General features: G+C 50.6%; 6 protein-coding genes across 6 annotated transcripts; 3 read left to right on the top strand and 3 right to left on the bottom strand.

Annotated features, from left to right (window-relative positions):
• Positions 1-5,589: 5,589 nt before the first annotated feature.
• BCR38DRAFT_480151 (uncharacterized protein) lies at positions 5,590-7,634 on the bottom strand (the record flags this gene model as incomplete). The annotated part of the gene is made up of 2 exons (XM_040863243.1): positions 5,590-6,533; positions 6,584-7,634. 2 exons carry the CDS (start codon positions 7,632-7,634, stop codon positions 5,590-5,592), a joined length of 1,995 nt encoding a protein of 664 aa, XP_040721247.1.
• A 356-nt stretch (positions 7,635-7,990) lies between these two features.
• BCR38DRAFT_328901 (Low temperature viability protein) lies at positions 7,991-9,485 on the top strand (the record flags this gene model as incomplete). The annotated part of the gene is made up of 2 exons (XM_040854844.1): positions 7,991-8,010; positions 8,225-9,485. The coding sequence occupies 2 exons, from the start codon at positions 7,991-7,993 to the stop codon at positions 9,483-9,485; spliced, it is 1,281 nt and encodes a 426-aa protein (XP_040721246.1).
• Positions 9,486-9,708: 223 nt separating this feature from the next.
• On the bottom strand, positions 9,709-11,626 carry BCR38DRAFT_17077 (myosin-like coiled-coil protein-domain-containing protein). The gene is made up of 4 exons (XM_040853849.1): positions 11,094-11,626; positions 10,784-11,027; positions 10,333-10,633; positions 9,709-10,225 (listed from the first exon to the last, which is right to left on the bottom strand). Exons 1-4 carry the CDS (start codon positions 11,462-11,464, stop codon positions 10,065-10,067), a joined length of 1,077 nt encoding a protein of 358 aa, XP_040721245.1. The 5' UTR covers positions 11,465-11,626; the 3' UTR covers positions 9,709-10,064.
• Positions 11,627-13,039: 1,413 nt separating this feature from the next.
• Positions 13,040-16,087, top strand: BCR38DRAFT_480148 (Metalloenzyme, LuxS/M16 peptidase-like protein; the record flags this gene model as incomplete). Its single annotated transcript, XM_040863242.1, has 1 exon — positions 13,040-16,087. The coding sequence occupies one exon, from the start codon at positions 13,040-13,042 to the stop codon at positions 16,085-16,087; it is 3,048 nt and encodes a 1,015-aa protein (XP_040721244.1).
• Positions 16,088-18,211: 2,124 nt separating this feature from the next.
• Positions 18,212-18,880, bottom strand: BCR38DRAFT_480147 (uncharacterized protein; the record flags this gene model as incomplete). The annotated part of the gene is made up of 3 exons (XM_040863241.1): positions 18,212-18,420; positions 18,497-18,755; positions 18,812-18,880. 3 exons carry the CDS (start codon positions 18,878-18,880, stop codon positions 18,212-18,214), a joined length of 537 nt encoding a protein of 178 aa, XP_040721243.1.
• Positions 18,881-20,921: 2,041 nt separating this feature from the next.
• BCR38DRAFT_331539 (uncharacterized protein) lies at positions 20,922-21,182 on the top strand (the record flags this gene model as incomplete). The annotated part of the gene is made up of 1 exon (XM_040855063.1): positions 20,922-21,182. A coding segment is annotated over one exon (261 nt), but the record flags the coding sequence as incomplete, so codon positions are not given.
• Positions 21,183-21,327: the final 145 nt, after the last annotated feature.

Here is a 21,327-nt window from a genome sequence, read left to right as displayed (position 1 = left end):
TGCAGTTCACAGGCCATAGCACCCCTAGATTGAAAATCCCTTCCTACTATTGGGCCTCATGAGGACATGCCATGTTTTCCATAAACTCCAGCGGCTCGGACGGGAACAGTAAAGCCTACCGCGACTCACTAAAGGGTAGTTGGGTTTCTATCGACGTCGACGACGTAGCAGGATGTGTCCGCTACCTCGCCGAAATAGAGGCTGGCTGAAAAGGCGGTAGTACTGGCGGGTACAGTGTCCTGCAGGCAAAATTCTGCCACGCTAAGATATTCGCCAACGGTGTGTATTTACTGCATCAGCGACTTGAAGCTACTGACGGGGACGACAAAGGGCGGAGTCACGTTGCTGTTGCTCCATGGCGAAGAGGACAAAGCAGTCCCAATTCCACAGGTGTACACTATGCATCATGACGTTTAGACACGAGGCGGCGATGTGAAATTGGTCAAGACACCAGCGAGAACCAGTTCAAGGCGCATAAGGCTGAGGTATCGTGGCGGGAGAAGACTTGGGTGAACGCATGAACGAGCATTTTCGCACGAGTAAAGTTGCTAGGACTGAACCAGGCGATGCTCGTCCCACACACCCAGACATTTACTCCGTGCTATGCCACCATTAGTTCCTCCAGGATGCTGCGGTGTTGCCCTGTGGGACATTCCATCTTCATAACCCCGCACGAATGATAGTTTTAGGATCCCGGATTTCATTGTTGCGGGCAACATCCTTCCAGCTACTTATACTTCGTCGCGCTAGAGAGTAACGGGTCTAGCAATTGGACGCAGGCAACATGGGACACTGAAAAGTCACTGGTTGCCACGGTCCCAAATGCATCCTGAAACTCGTCCAGCGGGGATATTTCTACCTAAGATCATGCGATAGAATATATGTCTTCCGACTATTGGCGAATAGTGTGCTGAGCAAGTTTTGGGAACATGGGAAACAATGGTGGCGATCTCAACTGAAGTTCTTTGCCTGAGACCCCCCTGCGAGCTATTGATTGAACGGACCAATAGGAACTCGTCAGAAAACAAATTGGGTAGTTAATTGTTTGGAGGCTGTGAACGCGAAACTCCGGCTCCTATGATTTCCCTACGATTTCAATTCCTAGCACAATGTTTGGGAGTGAACGAGTTTCATTACTCTATATATAGCATTCGACCGCCTTCCACTTTATAAATGGGACATCGTGGTCGAATTTGATTCATGAGGGCTATTCAGACATGATAAATGCGACTGGGCCAATCAGATCTAGTTTAGATGGATCAAGCCACTTGCAACCAAAAGTAAAATGCATATGCCTAACGTGAATGTACACCGAGCTGGCCATGACACCGAGCTGGCCACTTTCATGCGCCAACGCGACCGGCCAACTTAATATTTGATTTTCTCAACAACCAATTATGGCAAAGTCATACAACGAAGCAGACTTAATGCTAGCCCTTCAAGCTCTCAAAAATGACCAAAAACTTACCAAGTCCCCCGAAGCACCCTCCAAACGCGTAAAAACGCGCCCGAGGCGCTGTGGTATTTGCAACGGGACTGGGCATAATGCGCGAACTTGTAACATCGCATTGCCATCTTCTGGAGAGGAAGATTCAGAGTAGTTTCAATTGATTTACGGCGTTGTGGTTTTACTATCGTAAAATTTCTATGCGAGGTTATGTAAGGGCGGCCAGCTCGGTTACATTCACGTTACTTTACAAAGCACGGCGCAATGTTGCATAATATGGCCCGCGTGGAATTCAATACAACAAGAGAGCAAGCAGGAGTATGATCCATTTTCATGGGTATGTTATCACGTCTCTAAATCTATACAGTAAGAAGCGTCCCATGAAAATATGCAACTCATGCCATTCGGCGCCGTTCTAGGTCAACCTGGACTGTGTGTGGATCTCGAGCCTGATTCGGACTCAGGCGCATCACCGTCTGGATACTCTGCATAACGTCACCCACAGGTCATTGCCCCACACGGGTCTTTGCCCAACTTTTCAAGAAATCTTGACTTTCCATCTTTACTTATACAATTCTTCCCTTCCACAACATAGCATGCAAATATAGTGAAGCTAATCTTCAATTAGCCATCCAAACTAAACGACGCGATCCTCACCTAAGTTGGAACAAGCTTAGTAAAATCTTCAAAGTCGACTATAAGACATTGAAGCGCCGTTACGAAGGCGTACAACCATTACACATTACTAACATGTCCAAACGGAAAATGACCGAAACCGAAGAGAATACGATTACCCGACGCGTAATTGAGCTAGATTCGCGTACTTTTCCTCCCCGGCTTCGATACGTTGAAGAAATGGCGAATATTCTCCGACGCGACCGCGAAGCGTCACCCGTCGGCAAGAACCGGGCCTCGAGCTTCGTACGGCGACAACCAGACCTCCGGACGCGTTTAAATCGTCGAATCGATTACTAGCGGGCATTCTGCGAAGATCCTGTCGCGTATCGCGGTTATTTTAAGCGTGTTGCGGACACAATAGCGAAGCACGGCATCCAGCCGGAGGATATCTACAACTTTGACGAGACGGGCTTTTTAATGGGCATGATCTCAACCGGCATGGTCGTTACGAGTACCGAAAGACGTGGAAGGCCTAGGAAAGCCCAGCAAGGCAATAGGGAATGGGTTACTGTCATTCAGGCGGCCAATTCCCAAGGCTGGGCGGTGCCGCCATACATCATCTTCGCGGCCAAAGTTCACCTCGCTTCGTGGTATCGCGACACCACATTACCGGGCAATTGGGTCGTTGATCTATCCCACAACGGATGGACAACGAATGATATTGGTCTCAGCTGGGCAGCTCACTTCGATCTGCACACACGCGATCGTACGAAGGGTGTCAAACGCCTCCTGATCCTTGACGGTCACGAAAGCCATCACTCGATGGATTTCGAACAATACTGCAAGGACCATGGCATCATTACCCTTCCTATGCCTGCCCATTCGTCCCATAAGCTCCAGCCTCTCGACTTGGTGCCTTTTAGTGTTTTGAAACGGGCGTACGGTGTGTTTGTTGAGGGTTTGATGCGACGGCATCATACCCACGTTGCGAAGGAGGATTTCCTTGCCGGTTTTTTGGAGGCGTTTGGCGCTGCTTTTACTGAACAAAACATCAGATCTGGTTTCGAAGCAGCTGGAATTGTCCCTTTTGACCCCGACAGGGTTATATCTGCCCTGGATGTCGCAGAAGTCGCGCGTACACCCTCTGCCGACCCAGAACTCCTACCCCCTATTTGGACTTCTAAGACACCTACTACCACCCTTGAAGCCGAATCGCAGTCAACGTTGATTAAGAATAGCGTTCAGAGGCATCAAGACAGCTCTCAGACGCATATTCTTCATTCAATTGACTCGATTACAAAGGCTACGCATGCAATGATGCGAGGAAGAGGGTGAAAGTAGTCGTCCTACAAGGAGGAGGGCAACGGGTGCTAGGCGCTGTGGCATTTGCGGAGGAACTGGAAATAATGCGCGAACTTGTCAGGCAGATGTAGAAACAGATAATGAAAAGAATTCTGATTAATTTCTTGGATGAATACGGGTTGTTGTTGATCTATCTAAGATTAAAGGTTGGGAGGTCGTGAAAAGTTGGGCAAAGACCCGTGTGGGGCATTGACCTGTGGGTGACGTTAAGTCTCGTATTGAATGATCCACCGCCCCAGCACTGAGTACCATACCTGATGTCTATAGGCACACATTGGAGACAATCAGTACTAATGCTTCCCGAAAATCTCTTAGAAGGATTTGGTTTTCCATTGCTCATTCCTAGTTATGCCAGTGGAACTCTTTTGTTATGTTGTATTGTTTTACTATTCCCGTGTTTGTTGCACTGGGAACAACTGAGGGCAACGGCTTATTTGGAGGGGGTTGGTATACCTCCATAAATACTTTTAAACATGTAAGTAGCATATCTTCTTGAAGGAATTTACGATGCTAGATGAAGTGGCCCCCTCTAAGGTTGCGGGCACTACCTCTAGCTGTAGCCTAGGCAGTGGTGACGTAGTTTACGTAGGCACGACTCGTCCACCAAAGACGCCCCTTGCAGTTCGTTCTGATAAGCAAATCGTTTTCTTCGGCCGATTTTATCCTCCGTCTGCCATTTTTCGTCTTGATTCAGATAATTGGAGTTATAGATCATCCCAGGCAACCGGTAATCAAACATCGCCTGAATCCTGATCACGTCAATCATTTCCATCCGGTCTATCACAAGACGGACAGCAATCGTGATCACTGACTCCAGGAGGGCAGTCGACTCGTACAGACCCCGATCTTGAAGTCCAACCCTTGCGCGTCCTCCACCACCTCCTCAATACTCGAGTTGAGGCACGCCTAGGGAGCAAGGGGTCTACCAGCGTCAACATAGTTAGTACGTTGAGAATCTATGAGTGCTTGACTTGGTTTTAACCTGTGACTAGTTTCGATCAGCACGATCGATCCTATGTCGGATATAGCAGCACCATGGATATTCGGTCAATGTTTGCTAGCGGTTGTAACCATGACATAGGTTCTCGACGAACCTAGCCTCGTGAAGTGCTCTCTCTCCTCACACCCCATAACGACCTCTCTCGCCATGCATACCAGCATGAGCGAAGCCCCCGAAGTTGACCGAGGTGCAACCACTCATAAGCAACGACGACATGAGCCTCAGCTACATGTTCAGCAATACTGCTCTAAAAGGACTGCCAACACCACAAGATATCCCCCCATCTCACCCCGTATTACTCCGGCTACAGGTCTAGAGACGACGTCCCCACTAGTGCGTACCAGTACCTGCAAGCCTACGGATACAACCGAGGCACCCCCACAGCTCCACGACCCCCACGCAATGGGGTCTGTTCCACCCAACCTGGCAGCTTCCTAACGGACGCTGGACGGTGCAAGCCGGAAGGGTGCGTGCAAGGCGTTGTGCAGGTTTCGGAGACTCTGCTTTTTGTTAGAACAGGTCTTGGGTACACTCTTCGGACAGGGTACTCAAATAGTCTCATTCTAAGCTGTAGCGTATGATAGTCTGGCAGGAAAGAACCTCATTGCATGTATAGTACTTTTACTGTCGGTCATTATCGGCCCTTGTAATCGAGTCTTTCTCAACTCTAACCACCTTATAACCACCACTACTACAGCATGAGCTCCCAGCCACAAATGCAGCGTGACGGCGCCACCAAGGGCACTGACGGACAAGTGTAGATGAAGCCGCTCCGCAACTATACGACGCAAATCCCAATGCGTCCCTCTCAGCAAACGGCTACTCGTTCTGTCTAATACGATTTCCCGTTACATGAGTACCCTCCACCACCACCATACTGGGAAGGTGGATGTAAAGTAAGTCAGAATCAGAAAAAGAATGGTGGAGAATTGTAGAAGTTGAAAACGAGCTTGCTCTTGGCTCCAAACTTGTGTTGCGCCTCACCTCGTATAGATTTCTCAATGCGAATGTAAATAGTGACGCGCATGTGCAACATTCAAGGCCTGCCACTCGTTTAAGTATAGTAGGACTAAGTTTGAAGGACGAGCTCACAGTTGAACCGTACCAGTTTCACACATACTGTTTTCCCCTTCATCAAGCTCTATTTATGATGCTAGAGTCCTTAGTCCTTCAAGCCCTTCACGTCATCCGTCTTCTTTCCCTTTCCCTTCGCCCTGCCCTTGAAATGCTTCTTCCCGCTCCCCAGCTGGACATCCTTGGGGTCCACACCCGTCTCTGCGGCAATCAACGCCCTAGCTTTACGGCTACTCAGAGGCATTCCGTCTACGCCCACAGCGATCTTTCCTTGCTGCGTATATTTATAGCTGAAAGGCATGCTCATGTGTCCGGCATTGGCACCACTCGTAGCGAAGAACTGCTTGTCCAGCTTCTTTGACTTGGCGCCCGCAGGGAGGGCCATAATCTCCGTGTCGAGCGTAGCGTCATCGGGCATATCCAGAGCCTCCATGGCGGCTTGTAGCGCGGCGCGTCGCTTTTCGGGCAGATGCGCCGCGTCGTAGAGCTCGCGGTTGAACTCGGAGGCGTCGGGGTAGCCTGGTGGCGGCTCGCAGTATAGAAGCTTGCCGTTGACGTAGTCTTTGAGGACGGTCCTCGCGGCTCGCGACTCATCAGGCTGACCGACACCTTGGGTTTGGAAACCTCGCGCTTTGGCGTATGCAGACAGGACCTCACTGGCCGTCTGGTGGCCTGAGCCTCCTTCTTCGATTGGGCGTGTGCGGATGTTGATACCATATATAGCCTCGAGGAACGGCTGTGGTATCCGCTGTGCGACAAGACCTACTGGGCCCGAGTACTCACGGAGCTGGTCGATTGGCAGCACACCGTTGCAGACGAGGTCTGCTTTGGTGGTTGCAAAATTGGGGAAAACAAGACCTGGGCAATCTACCAATACGACCTTGTCACTCAGATGAATGGTTTGGAAATGCTTGGTTTTTCCGGGTGTCGAAGACACCGAAACCTTTTTGGCGCCAATAAGTGCGTTGATTGTAGAGGATTTTCCAACATTGGGATATCCCACTAAACCAATTTCGAGCTTCTGATCTGGATCTACGGGCTAGGTCAGAAACAGTCTCCAGTCGGGCCAGGCTTTAACTTACTGTCAGGATTAGGATCCGGAGCATATTGGAGGAATATATCTTCCAGTTCCTCAACCGTCAAAATACTTGTGTCATCGTCGTCATGTGTTTCGTTGAGAGGAGCTCCTACTGTCTCGGCTTTCTCCTCACCACTCTCCTCATCTTCCAATGCTACACTGTCCTTCTCAGAAGAGTCCTCCAGCGCCTCTTTGGGTGTAGGCTTGGGGTTAGAACTGGAGCTCTGGCCAATTTGAGTATCGTCCTCGGAATCATCAAATTCCCTTGCCTCGAGCGACTCCTTAGCCAGATGCGCTGAGAAGAAACGATACGCAATCTTTTTCTCTTTGAAGTACTTGGCCCACTCCTTTCGCTGCCTCAGCGTCATCATATCGGCCTTGTTGACCAGCAACAAGTTTTCCTTTTTCGGATCAACATCCTTCACATACGCTTCCAGATCCCCGGATCGGAATAGCAGCGGGTTTCGCGCATCCACGATCTGTACGACGAGGTTTGACCTCTCGATGACTCTCCACAGTTGCCTCCACACTTCCAAGTTTCGCTCGAAGGGTGTCATGAGCAAATCGTTGTTCTCTTGAAGCTCGGCCAAACCTCGCCTCCAGTTCAAGAAGCTTTCGCGTTCTAGCACATCCAACTCCTGAGGCGATGTGCTGTCGTCCCACTTTGGCCGTCGGGGCACCGTCAATCTCGACCTGTGTTGCTTGTGCTTTCCACGGACATTCCTCTCTTCGGCCGCCGACAACAAATAGGGGTTTCGCTGGTCGGTGTGGATAATCTTGACGTTGTTCATCTTCTCGGCTGTGAAATCAGTCCCAGCAAGCTCGGCGGTCGACAGAAACTCGTCCATGGCTGACTGTTGAGTAACGGAGCGCATCTTGACCCATGATGCCTCCTTGCGGTCGTTGGTGACATATTCCTCGCCGGTCGCATGGTTGATTCTTGTGACTCCCTCGGTCTTCTTACGATCTGATCCTTTTCCTTTTCCTTTTCCGAACCTATCATTCATCAGCGAGTTGCCGAGCCCGACCGAGTGTTTCGATTTGGGTTGCGGCATCTTAGCAACTTGGATGGGTCAAATTCAATGATGGTATTTCTGGATGGCCTTCCTAATTATGCGACAACAAAGTGATAATGGGAAGAGGTAAAAGTGGTGTTGTGAGACTGGCTGCGACAAGTCGAGTTCTCGGTAATCAGATCTGCTGAATAATGGAGGGGTCGCGGGGCGAATTTTCTTTTCGGGTCTTAGGAATCGCTGTCTGCGTCACTAAAGATTCGATAACGATAAGCTGCAACCCCACTAACTTTTTCATCCCACCATCGTCGAAAGCGCATTGTGTTTGCCTCGAACTTTCCGGTACCAATTTCCAAGTCGCATTCCGAGGGCTTCATCGCTCTCACAACACCATTAAGATGCCAAAAGGCAAGTGGATGTATGTTTTAATTCTCTTCTTCTTATGAAACCTGTCGCAAGTGCGACGAGCCAGCCGCGGTGAAATACCCTAGGATCGCCCTAGTCTTCGAAATGACCCCCATGGTGTTAAAAATATGGTCGACCGGAGAGGCGATCTAACGTTATATATTGCGCCTGCCATGCCATCTGTTTTGAGGTTACTTGCAGACTATTTGCTGATATACCTTTCGCAGCAACAAAAAGACAGCCCAACATTTCACCCTCGTTCATCGACCTCAAAATGATCCCCTTATACACGACGAGGCGGCTCCGTCCATGGTGCTGAACCCAACATCAAAGCCCAATGAGTCTAAGGGAAAGAAGCTTGACGACCTAGCTTCCGAATATGGAAGTCAAATTCGTGAAAATGAGGGCGAAGCCGCAGCTCACGGCGTCTATTTCGACGATACGGAATATGACTACATGCAGCACTTGAGAGATTTAGGCACAGGAACCGGTGGTGGTGATGTTGTGTTCGTCGAGGCGGACGTCGCCAAAGACAAGGGCAAGGGCAAGCAGAAGCAATCCTTGGAAGATGCATTGCGACAGATTGACCTCGAAAGCGCCGATGCAAAGAAGCGCGAACTACTCGATGAAGACTTCCTGCCTTCGAAGAACCTCCAGCGGTTGACGTACCAGAATCAACAGGAAATCCCCGACATTATCAGAGGTTTCCAGCCTGATATGGACCCCAGCCTGCGAGAGGTACTCGAAGCACTCGAGGACGAGGCATATGTCGATGAAGAGGACGATGACATCTTCCAACAATTGACCAAAGAAGGTCGCGAACTCGAAGACTTTGAATTCGGCCAGTTCGAAGATGACGACGGCTGGGAGAGCGACGCTACTGCCAAACCCACGAACGAATTCAACGATGGAAACAACGACAGTAGAGTACCAGATCTGGTATCTGTGCCCGGCGCTGAAGAAGCTGAGGAAGAGGCAGATCAAGTAGGCTGGTTGGACGACTTTAAAAAGTTCAAGCAAGACCAGAAAACGGGCAGGAAACCATTGGGTGCGACACCTTCACAGTCAGATCTACAATCCTCCCTCATGACAACGACGACAAACGGTGGTCGAACGAAGAGGAGAAAGGGTGCGATGACGTCTCAATCGGGGTACTCGATGACTTCTTCATCTCTCGTTCGAACAGAACAGCTAGGCATTTTGGACGCACGTTTCGACAAAATCGAAGAGGAGTACAACGCCGACATGGATGACGAGATGGGATCGGTATCTGGAGTCTCGGCGGTATCCAGCGTCACAGGCACCGTCAGATCGGATTTTGACGGTATGTTGGATGAGTTCCTCGGCAATCACTCGATGCGTGGCAAGAAATTTGTGCGCAAGACGGGCCCGCAAAGCGGCATAGCTGAACTGGATGAGATTCGGAAAGAATTGGGACCGGCTAGATTCAGGACGAAGAGTGCCAAGAAGACTGGGGTTAAGTCGTAACATGACACAGAATATAATACCCAGTCAAAGTTCATATCTGTCTCATACTTCGCAATGCTTGTAAGCCAGTTGAGCTCTCTCGAAACTCGCAAGGTTATCGAACACAACTGTCAGTGCTTAAGTAGAGCAACTGCAGAGTCAGTTACTAGACAGATCCGCTATGGAAGAGCTCCACTAATGAGGGGAAGAACTGCCAAGGACTCTTGCAAAAGATGCCAGTAGCTACTCCACTCATTGGGACCTATTTGGGTCAGCGAGCTTTGTACTATAGCTGACCCAACGAGATGTGAGGGTTTGTCATCTAAGGTCCGCCACAACGCTGAGTGATTCCCGATCTAGCTGCAGCTGTCCTTATGTCTTCTGCTGGGAAATATTTTTTTCGTAACAAAGAATCATGTCTACTCTGTCCTGTCATACGTCTAACTCATCACTCATGAACTACTGCTCTGAATGCATATGAACTCCAGGCCAGTATTCGCGGTATGCGCACTTGCATTTCACACGGTATAAACTCAATTCGCTGGTAGTACGTGTATAATCGCGACAGTGTCGCTAGACAGGTTCCCTGGATGCCCCAGATCAATGAAGAGGCGGCCTGAAATAGCACCCCCGAATCATAAATCGACAAAGACCCGCCAGTATATCTCTCACAATGACTGCGGTTCCTCGCCAAATATCCGGAAGATGACACCGATCAAGGTAGGCCTCGGGCCACTGACGCCAGGGCAAATATCCAGCTCCTAGCGGTGACCGTTAGTCGTGGGAGCCACAACGGGCGGGCGATCAGGGCCGAACGTTTGCGCGGTAGGTTCGTGAATCTCTTCCTCGGTATCGTCGTCGAACTCACCCTCCTCGCTTGCATCCTCGTCACCCTCATCGTCCCCGTACTCGTAATCGCTTTCCTCCTCGCCTTCCTCGTGTTCATCGCCGTTGGCTGCGTCGCCTTCGGCGTAGCAGTTCTCCACCGTCCCCTGCATGCCTTGGGGTATCCCCCGCCCCTGGGCCTGCATCGCGTTGATGATGCTCGTGAGCTTTTCGCTCTTCTTGCGGGTCTCCTCGAGGTCCTTCATGTTCTTGGTCCGCTCGTCGGCCATCTTGAAGATGTTCTGATTAAGTGCCTCCTGCTTTCGTTTCAGGCTATCGTTCTCCTTCTCAAGCTTCTTAGTTTTCTTGCTCATGTCCTCCATCTCCTTACGGAAAGTTAAGAATAGGTCGTTACTATTGTTAAGCGTATCCTCGACCTTAAGCGGGTCAAAGGTCAACCCGAGTGCTTGTAGCAAAAGTGAAGAGCTACTTGCCTGCTTGAATTTGTCCACGTAGACGTTGAGCTGGTTTCGCAGCTCCGTCTCGGTTTTGGAGAAAGTCAGGACTTGGCTGTTGAGCTGGCGGGAGCGGGCCGTCTCGGTTTCAGCCGCCTTCTTCTGTTGTTCGTAGCGTGCCATGTTCCACTGCACCTCAATTTCCTTCGTGCGCATCTGCGAGTGGAAGTGTAGCTCGCGCAGCTCGTATTGTTCAATGAGTGACTTGAAGCGGTTCTTGAACCTGAAGCAGGTGTCAGTAGTCCGGGAAACGCCTCCTCCAAAGCGGCAGGGATAGATTGGCACGTACAAATCCTCCACCTTGGTGTTCATAACTTGTTTGCGAGGATTGTCCTTCTCTTCCTGGTAGCCTTCCAATGTTTTAAGAACCGACTCGAAACGACTATCCGAATCCTTCCTAAGTTTTTCGTGAGCATCACGGAGGGTGCGTTGTTCGTTCTTCAGTTTATTGTTTTCTTTTTGCAGTTCACGGCACAGCTTCTCCAGCTTCTCTTTGAGACCGGTTTGTTTGCTGACTTCGGTACGACTGGTATCCTTGTCCTTCTGAAGTTGGTCGGCACGCTTCTTGTTCTTGATGTTATCGCGCTCAAGGCGCTTCATATTGGTAAAGAGCTCGGACCATCTCTTGGTTAAGAGATCGATCTTCTCCATGTCGTTCATTTTATTTGTCTGGTGATTGAGCTCGCGGTTTGCCTTGCGGACTTCTCGATCTACACAAGATGCATCAGCATATATGTGGCACAATCATTGAAAATTGGCATATGAGAGGCGAGCAGCAAAGATAATAGTCAAGTAGGCAACACATTGCGCAGTATATCGTTCCATCATGGTCAGGATTCCAGGCTCCGGTAGTGATGTACATCCTCATCTCGTTGCGCCAGTACAAGCCCGCCGAGTACTTGCCTATGACAACGGGCTCCTTTCGTGCATGTGGGCGCTTGTGGGTTGGGATCAAGCCGGTAGAAGTGCGACAAAGTAGAGACATTACTGGATATGTGCCCCCGAGTCGGGCTTTTCGTGCGTCGTCATACGATCGCGAAAGAGGATAGAGGTAGGCATCGCATGGTTTCGTGGTCGTTCCGAGAGCGCTAGTTCCCAAATTCTACGGTAATGTCGCCGCAAGTGAAAACACGTACCAATCTCTGCCTCTTGTTCCTTCTCTGCAGCAGTATCAACCTCGAGCTGGGAGATGCGTGCAGCAACGAGTTTTGAAGCCTCATTAGAGTCCAAAGCCTTTTTGCCTTTCGCCTTCTTATTCGACGTCATGGCGGGTGTGGGCGTGGGCGCTGGTCGGGGATCCTGTACAGGGACATGGTGGTGATGATGACCGTTCGTTTGGTGGGCCAAGTGTTCGTCGTGCGCGTGGCCTACAGACGCGCCATTCGTATTCGGTATGGAAGCAAGGGGAGCAGGCGTCGCCGAATTGACGAGATGGTTTGCGGTCGCCATGGTCACATCAGAGTCGACCTCTCGAACGAGTTGAGCGGACACGGGATGTTGGGGGTTGGCGATGACAAGCGGTGGAAGACCCAAAGCGGATTCATAGGTACTGCGGTGGCGGCCAGGATTGATCCAGTGAGTTGAGACGGGCGGCAACGAGGATGGTGGCTTAGACGCCTAGGTTTGGTGCTCTGGTCGTATCAATGATGAAGACTTTGATGATAGATACTCTGGAAACGACTAGTGTCGGTTACAAGGAAATAAACGCAATGCATGAATCGCGTGCGACCCAGGTTGGTGGACCTAGCCGGGAAGATTAGCCGCGCTGGCTGACGATATTCACCTATAAAGCTGCACTCCAAGGCTGTAAAGACACATAAAGCAAGTGGTAATTGGGATGAAGATCAGTTTAAGGCTGGTTTTTTATTAAAGACGCGTTTATGACTTGAAGAGTTGTTCTTTCCCTTCGTCATCTTTCAAGTCGTCCCTGCCAATATCCTCCATATGTCTACCTTTTAGGAGCTTAATCCGGTTAGTTGGGAGGGCCCGAGTATATTCAACTGGGTGGATAAGTGATATGCTTTGATCCCGAGCTTAGAAATCCCCTTATTACGAAATATGCGTCGTCCAACTATTACCCCGGAAGCTTTTGGAAGAACTGGAGCAACGCCAACATTTTCATGTCCAAACAACCATGGCGCATTGCATCTGTTGAACCATATCTGTCCTGTATCCGGTCGTGATTCATATTTTTCACCTTTCCACATATAGGCGCATTCAGCATCTTTTATTACAATGCTTCGAAATGCGACCAATGCGGCCAAGGGTGCCGCGAAGAAGGCCGTGACGGAGCTTTCTCAATACCCAAAGCCTGGCGAGAAGCTCCATGGCTTCACCTTGGTGCGGACGAAACATGTCCCTGAACTTGAGTTGACGGCTCTGCATCTTCAGCATGACAAGACTGGTGCAGACTATCTCCACATTGCCCGCGACGACAGCAACAATGTCTTCTCCATTGGCTTCAAGACGAACCCCCCAGACGACACGGGAGTGCCGCATATCCTCGAGCACACGACGCTATGTGGCAGCGAAAAGTATCCTATCCGCGACCCTTTTTTCAAGATGCTTCCTCGCACCTTGTCCAACTTCATGAATGCGTTTACCGCATCGGACCACACGTTCTACCCCTTCGCGACCACTAACGCTCAGGACTTTCAGAACCTTATGTCTGTATACATGGATGCCACATTACATCCTTTGCTGAAGAAGACCGACTTCACGCAAGAGGGGTGGAGGATAGGACCTGAGAATCCACGAGCTGCTGCAGCAGAAGGCGAGGCGAAACCGGAAGACAGCAAGCTTGTGTTCAAAGGCGTCGTGTACAACGAGATGAAAGGCCAGATGTCGGATGCTGGCTATTTGTTCTACATCCGATTCCAAGACAGCATGTTCCCTTCCATCAATAACTCGGGTGGTGACCCTCAAAAGATCACCGATTTGACGTACGAGCAACTGAAGAACTTCCACGCCGAGCACTACCATCCAAGCAACGCCAAGGTCTTGACGTATGGGGATATGCCGTTGGCTGACCATTTGAAGGAAGTAGATGCGCGTCTGTCCGTGTTTGAGAAGATCAAAGCCGACCTGGAACACAAGCGACCGATTGACCTTAGTGGAGGACCGAGGGTGGTAACTGTCTTCGGTCCGGTCGATCCATTAGCAGATCCAGACAAGCAATACAAGACATCCGTCTCGTGGACAACCGGAGAAACCAGCGATGTCATCGAGTCTTTCTCCTTGTCGATTCTCGAGAAGTTGCTGATGGATGGATACGGCTCCCCTATTTACAAGGGCTTGATTGAGGCCGGGCTGGGTACAGACTTTAGTCCCAACGCTGGCTACGATAGCCATGGAGCGGTTGGCATCTTTTCTGTCGGTCTCACTGGAGTTCAAGCAACGAATGTGGAGAAGGTCAAGGGCGAAGTCCAAAAGATTCTACAAGATATCCGACAGAAAGGCTTCGACAGATCCAAGATCGACGGATACTTGCATCAGCTGGAACTGGGTCTAAAGCACAAGACTGCCAATTTTGGGATGGGCATCGTGCAGCGCTTGAAGTCTTCATGGTTCAAGGGAACAGACCCGTTCGATTCGTTGGCTTGGAATGACGTCGTCCGGGGTTTCGAGACTCGCATGGCCGAGGGTGGTTATCTTGAAGGTCTGATGGACAAGTACTTGATGAATGAGAACACCCTCACTTTCACAATGGCACCCTCAGCTACTTACGGCGAGGAACTCGCCAAAGAAGAGGACGAAAGATTGGCTGCCAAGATTATGGAAGCAACTCGAGAAGCCGGTGGTGAATCTGAAGCACGCAGTTTCTTTGCGCAGCGTGAGCTGGCACTGCTGGAGGAACAGGGAAAGTCAAATACGCAGGACTTGAGCTGTCTCCCGACGGTATATGTCAAGGACATCCCCAGAGAGAAGGAGCGCATTGAGGTTCGAAATGACAAGACGCAAGGGGTGGAAACTCAGTGGCGAGAGGCGCCTACCAATGGCCTGACTTACTTCCGCGCTATAAACAAGCTGGAGAACCTACCAGATGAGCTCCGTGCTCTGATTCCCTTGTTCACGGACGCAATAATGCGGCTCGGCACCAAGGATATGACGATGGAGCAACTGGAAGACATGATCAAGTTAAAGACGGGCGGTATTTCGATTGGTTACCACAGCACCGTGTCGCCCAAGGATTTCCATCAAGCATCTGAAGGCATAGCACTGCGTGGTATGGCATTGGATCGAAACGTTCCGGTCATGCTCGAATTAATCCAGAAACTTATTCTAGAAACGAACTTCGACAGCCCGGAGGCGGCCAAACACATCAGGCAGTTGCTCGAGGCTGCATCTGATGGCGTGGTCAATGATATTGCTTCATCAGGCCATGCTTATGCGCGCAGGGCGGCAGAAGCTGGCTTGACGCGAGACGCCTGGCTGACGGAGCAGGTTGCCGGTCTGACACAGGTGAAGCTCATAACCTCCTTAGCTGGGCGACCGGATACCGACCGATATGATGACATCATTGCAAAGCTCAAGCAAATCCAGCAGTTTGCTTTGGCCGGGTCCAATATGCGCTTTGCCTTGACTTGTGGCTCTGACAGCGTCGGCACAAACACGTCAGCTCTGGCCAACTTCAATTCGTCGCGACCCTCGGAAGCGGTATCATTCCCAGCCTCTAGGACTCAAACTTCTACCCGTGATATCAAGGCCTTCTATCCGCTCCCGTATCAAGTATATTATGGCGGCTTGGCTCTCCCCACCGTTTCGTACACCCACGCGGACGTCGCACCACTCCAAATCCTATCGCAACTGCTGACGCACAAGCATCTACATCATGAGATTCGCGAAAAGGGTGGTGCCTACGGTGGCGGTGCATACATGAAGGGTTTGGAGGGACTCTTCGGGTTCTACTCGTATCGTGACCCCAACCCGCAAAACACCCTCTCAATCATACGCAACGCCGGTCGCTGGGCTGTTGATAAACAGTGGGAAGATCAAGATCTCGAAGAAGCCAAGATCTCAGTGTTCCAGGGCATCGACGCTCCGAAGTCAGTCAACACCGAGGGCATGGACCAGTTCGTCGCGGGCATCACCGAGAACATGAAGCAAAAGCGACGAGTGGAACTACTTGATGTGACGAAAGACCAAGTCAGGGAGGCAGCACAGAAGTACATTGTTGAAGTGCTGGAGAAGCAAGCTGAGAGAGTCGTCTTTCTCGGCAAGAAGCAGGAATGGGTCGACGGGACTTGGACTGTTCGGGAGATGAATGTCAAGGGCGAAGAGTAAGAGTGCTGATGGGCACATTGTAAATATTGTACCATATTTGTGCATATACCCTACTCCTGTATGAATACTAATCATCTACCGGAACGGAGGAGCTTTTCCAGGGAGGATGCCTCCGCTATCGTCGCCATCCAACCTACCATTTCACTATATCAACAGCGTTCAGATACGATACGTCTTCTTGCGTATGCTTCCCCGTAGCAAGGAGACCACATAAAGACGCGAGAGCAAACGATGGCGAACTGCTGGGTCAGTGGAAGGCCTGTCTACTTCGCAAGAGGTGGGGAGGTCGGAAACAGATCCGCGGTATGGCCTGTTCGTCCTTTCAGACTCGGATTCCTCAGCTTTGGAACTCCGGACTATAGGACAGAGCACATGCATGCATTCTCTCTAGGTTATGCTACTCGGCGACGGCCTAGGTGTCAGGACTACATCCCCCAGCCACTAATAACAGGTAATATATTCCCCCTCCTACTGATAACCACTTCCAGTCCACCCCTCGCCTTGATGATGAAGGACATTAGCTCTAGAACGGAGCTACCCTCAGGGTAGCAACGACCGATACCCTTTTGTTACACAGTCTCTGAAATATGGCCACCTTTCTTAGTTCTTTAATATTGTCAGGATGGCTTGCAGAACCTGACGCTAATGTGTCGTCGCAGATATTATTGCACCGCATGCGCTTAACCGGCCCGGCATGTGCTCTGAAAATGTATATGGATAGCAGCGGGATCTGGTCTCACATGTTGGTATCCAGACAGGGGTGTCAAGTTTCACAGCATAAGCGCTTTGAGCACACAAAGTACAAGTCCTAGGTGTCACCGCTACATCAGTTTCCCATGTTGCAAATATACCAGTGCACACATGGTAACACATACCTCACACGGTTCTGTTGCGGCTGCTCATGTTTTTGCTTGTGGATTGTGACAGCCAGACGTTTAGTAGCGATTGAGAACCGCGCTTCGAAGATGAAGCTATGTTCAGGCTGCCTGGGCAGTTCGACATCCTCCGCGCAGAAAGCATGTCATGGTGGGTAGTTGGATCTTATTATCGGAATCATTGGTAGATCGATGGGGTCTTGGACGTAACAAGAAACGACGGGGCATACAGAGACTACACTTCTTATAATCATAGACCATGTCTGAATCACCCTCGGCTGCGCGAATATCCCATCCGCCCCAGTCCTCAGCACTACTGTGCCAGGTTATCAACCGGAAAAGCTAGCTCCTTCAGGCTCAAACCGGCTTCTGATAAACCCTAGCCGTCAAGAAAATATTTGCAAAAGTCAGACAGAATTTCAGCATCAGGCAAATCCAGTTCCACTTCAACTCTGCTCCAGCGTCAAACGTTTACGCGTCAACCTGCATCGTCGGCATGACGAACATTTATGGTTATGGGTTGCGATTGAGCGTAGAGCGTTAAGCATTTTTTTGGCGCAAGAATTGCAAATTCGGAGACCGCAACGACGCTTGACGTTCAACTGTCTCAGGCTCGATCGTCACAACCCGGTATCGAGCTTTGAATTACCTTGTCTTCTGTTCCGGCGCTGAAGTCAAAAATCATTGCCAGCTTGCCGCTTTTCCCAGGATGGCTTCCAAGACCGAAAGAATACAAGCAACAGTCGGCTCAGCTGTGGTGTAGGTGGTCTTCCTGGCGCATGGCTTATAAGCCACGGCTGGCAGAACGGCCCTTGGACGTGAAAACTGCAATGCTCCGTTATCTTCTCGACGAAGAGAATACCTGCTACGTGCAACCAAAAGTAAGGGCGCCGAGTGACTTAAGGACAATTCGAACAGGTCGACGAATTACTCGAGCTCCAGCGTTGTATACGATAACAAGGAATGAAATCCAAATACTCAGTACCAGCCCCCAGATGTACCAATGCATCGCCTTTCTGCTCCAACTCCGTACCTGTTGTGTTTTCAAGCAAAATGCCGCCATGGGCGCATCATGTTGAGCATCGCACGCGCAATCAGGGTGCTGGATTCTCTGCCTGTACTTGGGCATCAACGTCTTGGAAGAGAGCCGTTTCCGAGGTCATGGAGGTGCCTACTGCCAAGGCTTGCGTAATTGGGCTCTGAATGATGATATTGCCTGGCGCCGTTGCCGTAGGCTCAGGCGCAAAAGTCAGGGTTGAGGGTCATTGGTATCCAACTGAGGTGCTTTTTCTTGTTCCAGTTCACGGTTCAATTGTTCTTCCAACTCTCGCGCAAGGTCATCACCGTCTATATCCTCATCATCACTAACCAACTTGCCGTCGCCATCGTCATCTTCGTCCATGGGTAGTGTCGCGCGGCGGCAGATACCTGCCATAGCGAGTGCGCTCTGGTGTGGGTCTGGGGTCGCTCGTCGTCTTCTCGAACTCGAACACAGAAGCAGGCAGGTCATCGTGACGCTTCATCCATCAACTACAGATGGTGTCTGCGGCGATCTTAAAGGGGGCGCCAGCCTCCTCGCGGGTGACGGGGCGAAAATTTTCCGTGTCGTAGCCCCTCTGCCAGTCGGCAGGCATGCACGCCCGTATGCGGCTTACGCGGTCGTCTTTCTCCATATACGAGTGCAGCAGGAATATCAACACGTCAGCGCATCGCTTCTTGGTGCAGTGTTGGTAGACTTGAGTGGGATTCGCTGCCGGCGGCACTAGAAGATTCTGACGCTTTCGCTGCGACGGCTGGCGCGACCAGTATGGGTCCTGGAAAACAGCCTTCTTGCGGTAGGGTCGCGCACGTCGTGTGAAAGGTTTTGCAGGTCCTCTTCTGAAATCTGGTCGACGCGGTATAGGTTACATCCCTCCATGGCGCTGTCATCGAGCTAGCGACGGGTGATACTGGACTTGGAGGCTGCCGCTGCGTGGATGTTAGTGGTCGTTGACCCGTGTAACTCGAGGCTGCCCAAACACCGCAATGAGTATTGCATCTGGCATTTGAAAAGTTTACCTGAGTAGGAATACTTGCAAGTTTCCTGTGATATGGGAACATATATATTATTCCAAGGACATTGGTGAGATTGCGGTATTTGACCAGCTTTGTTATTCATCCCAGTAGGCCGGTGGCGTCCCTCGACACATCCCGTCTTACTATGTAGAGAGTAGGCAACATGATTAGTCGGCCCTATATAACTGTATCGCCCTGCGAATTAAGCTTGTCTTAGAAACACGTGGACATAAATATACAAGATCGCTGTCCACTAGCATATACATTCGGCTTTTGACACGTGGTTTCTTTGCACCTTCGATGGCCTAAGACATGATTACGGTACATTTAGTCTGGCGATGAACGTTGGAGTCGCTGATGATATGGATGGCGACTCATAATCCTAGGAGACGTCGCCGCTTCCGTGAATAAGAATTCGGCAATTTCGAGGATTGAGGGTATGTGACATGTAACAGCGCATGCATAGTCAGATAGCAGGGTTCCACCCAATGACTGCCAGCGCAGTGGTGAAATACAGAAAGTAGAAAAAGATAGAAATTTGAGGGTGTGTACACGATGTTCATTATAGAAATGAGCACGAATACCTACGTGGGAGTGCCCGAGGTAGTAAACCGCATCCAAGAGGACAAGGCACGCAGCACGCTGACCGCTCTTCATACCCATATCCAGCATCGTGAACTGTTCCCGGTTGGACAATAGGCTAATTCCAGCTCTGCGCGATTTTCGGCATCAGACAGGTTAGGCATGACTGCTAGGTGGTTTGCAAGGCCCGATTGTAAAGCATTTGCGCAGGTTGCCAAGATTTGTTGAGTCCATGGGGTTTTGGTCGTTATTTGCCTATGCGGAAGCTCCTGGTGTGATTAGGGTAGCATGTAAATATAGTAGATCAAGGCGACTAATCCCGATGACAGGAGGATGCGACAAGCTTTCATGCAAAAGCTGCATAGCCAATGACAACTAGCAAGTTGCGGTCAAGGATCGGGGAGTCCCGATTTGGCCGGAAGGAAAGATGTTACTGCGACGTTGGCGTGTCTCGACAAGCATCTCCCAGGTATTCCAAGTTCTATGCAAAAATGGGTGATGGTGACCTGGCGTCGCAGTTTCTCAGAGCTTCCGTTGGATTTCCGTTGGAAGATTTGAACGAATGGGGCAAATGCGACTCGGCCTCTGCTGGTTCAGAGAAAAAGAATTGGCAAACCCCGCCACACACTCTCTGCATGAAAAACGGCTTCCCCTGGCTGATCGCATCCGGTCCAGTCTCTGCTGTTGGCTGGGTGTGGAAGCTTCAGCTCGTGGCCCTGGTCACGGTCGGAACTAGTCCGTCTTTGATGCTGTCTGAATTGTGATAGATCTCCACACCACGAGCACCGTAAGGCAGAATATCGACAGGCTCTTCTTTTCCAGCATCGCCCCCTTTGCCCCCTTTGAGTCAGCGGGACCTCTCAAGCATCATTGTCGGAGGCCCTTCGCCTTTCTTCTCTGCGTCACCCTACTACGCCCCGTAGGATTGTAATAATCCCAGATAAAACGGTAGAACCTGCTCGATACGTCATTCGTCGAAAAGAGTTTCCAAACGGAGTGTCGCATCTTGGTCTGCATGTGATGCCCCAGCATACTTTGCCCCACTATGCTATTGATTTTGCACTCTCGCTGCACCACACAAATTCTGCTCCAGTTTCCCCACTAACCACCCGTTTTCCTACACTCTGGGCACCTCCGTCAACCTTTGGCCCAAACATCAACTTCTTCTTGGACCTCGTCAACCCTGCAGCCATTGCATCGCTGCACAAAAACCTATCCTAAGTGTTTCTACGCAGAGCTACTTTGTCACCGTCACTTGGACGCGACTGCCTTTGGTCTTCTCAAAGGCACCACCATCAATACGGCTCCCGTGGCCGTGAACTTCGTCTCTGATCAAGATTTCAGCCTTCGGCAAACATTCCACATCATCAACTCTCGACCGCCTCCCTCTGCTGAAGTCTCCTAAGCAAAAACGCGTGCCTCTCTTGTTCGATTCGATTCCGAACCAGGACCCCGTATACTACCCCCACCACCAGCTGCCGCATAGGACGAGTTCTGCGGTTCTTCCTCTGTTTGAGGGAGAGTCGAGGAGACCTCGCCAGATCGCTACGGGAGCAGGAAGCTACCCTTTTCGACCCCCCTAACATCAGAGATCATCTTCTGGTTCAATCATCTTAAAATTCTACACTATCTAGTCTTGCTAGGTAGCGTACACCACCAGAGTCTTCTCTGAACAAGTCGCATCCACGAATCCCGAAAATCCTCTCTCGATCCCGTCACCGGCGATCC

Source organism: Pseudomassariella vexata, assembly GCF_002105095.1.
Source record: "Pseudomassariella vexata strain CBS 129021 chromosome Unknown BCR38scaffold_1, whole genome shotgun sequence".
Taxonomy (NCBI): Eukaryota; Fungi; Ascomycota; class Sordariomycetes; order Amphisphaeriales; family Pseudomassariaceae; genus Pseudomassariella; species Pseudomassariella vexata.
This window is presented reverse-complemented; position numbering and strand designations above follow the sequence as displayed.

What these genes read in the sequence shown, in the direction of transcription:
- BCR38DRAFT_17077 (XM_040853849.1), bottom strand. Translation starts at nt 11,464, where the DNA reads ATGAACGACATGGAGAAGATCGATCTCTTAACCAAGAGATGGTCCGAG. An exon ending in AACACCAAGGTGGAGGATTT is followed by an intron (nt 11,028 to 11,093) that starts GTACGTGCCAAT and finishes CACCTGCTTCAG; the next exon opens with GTTCAAGAACCGCTTCAAGT. An exon ending in CGAGGATGCAAGCGAGGAGG is followed by an intron (nt 10,226 to 10,332) that starts GTGAGTTCGACG and finishes GGTCACCGCTAG; the next exon opens with GAGCTGGATATTTGCCCTGG.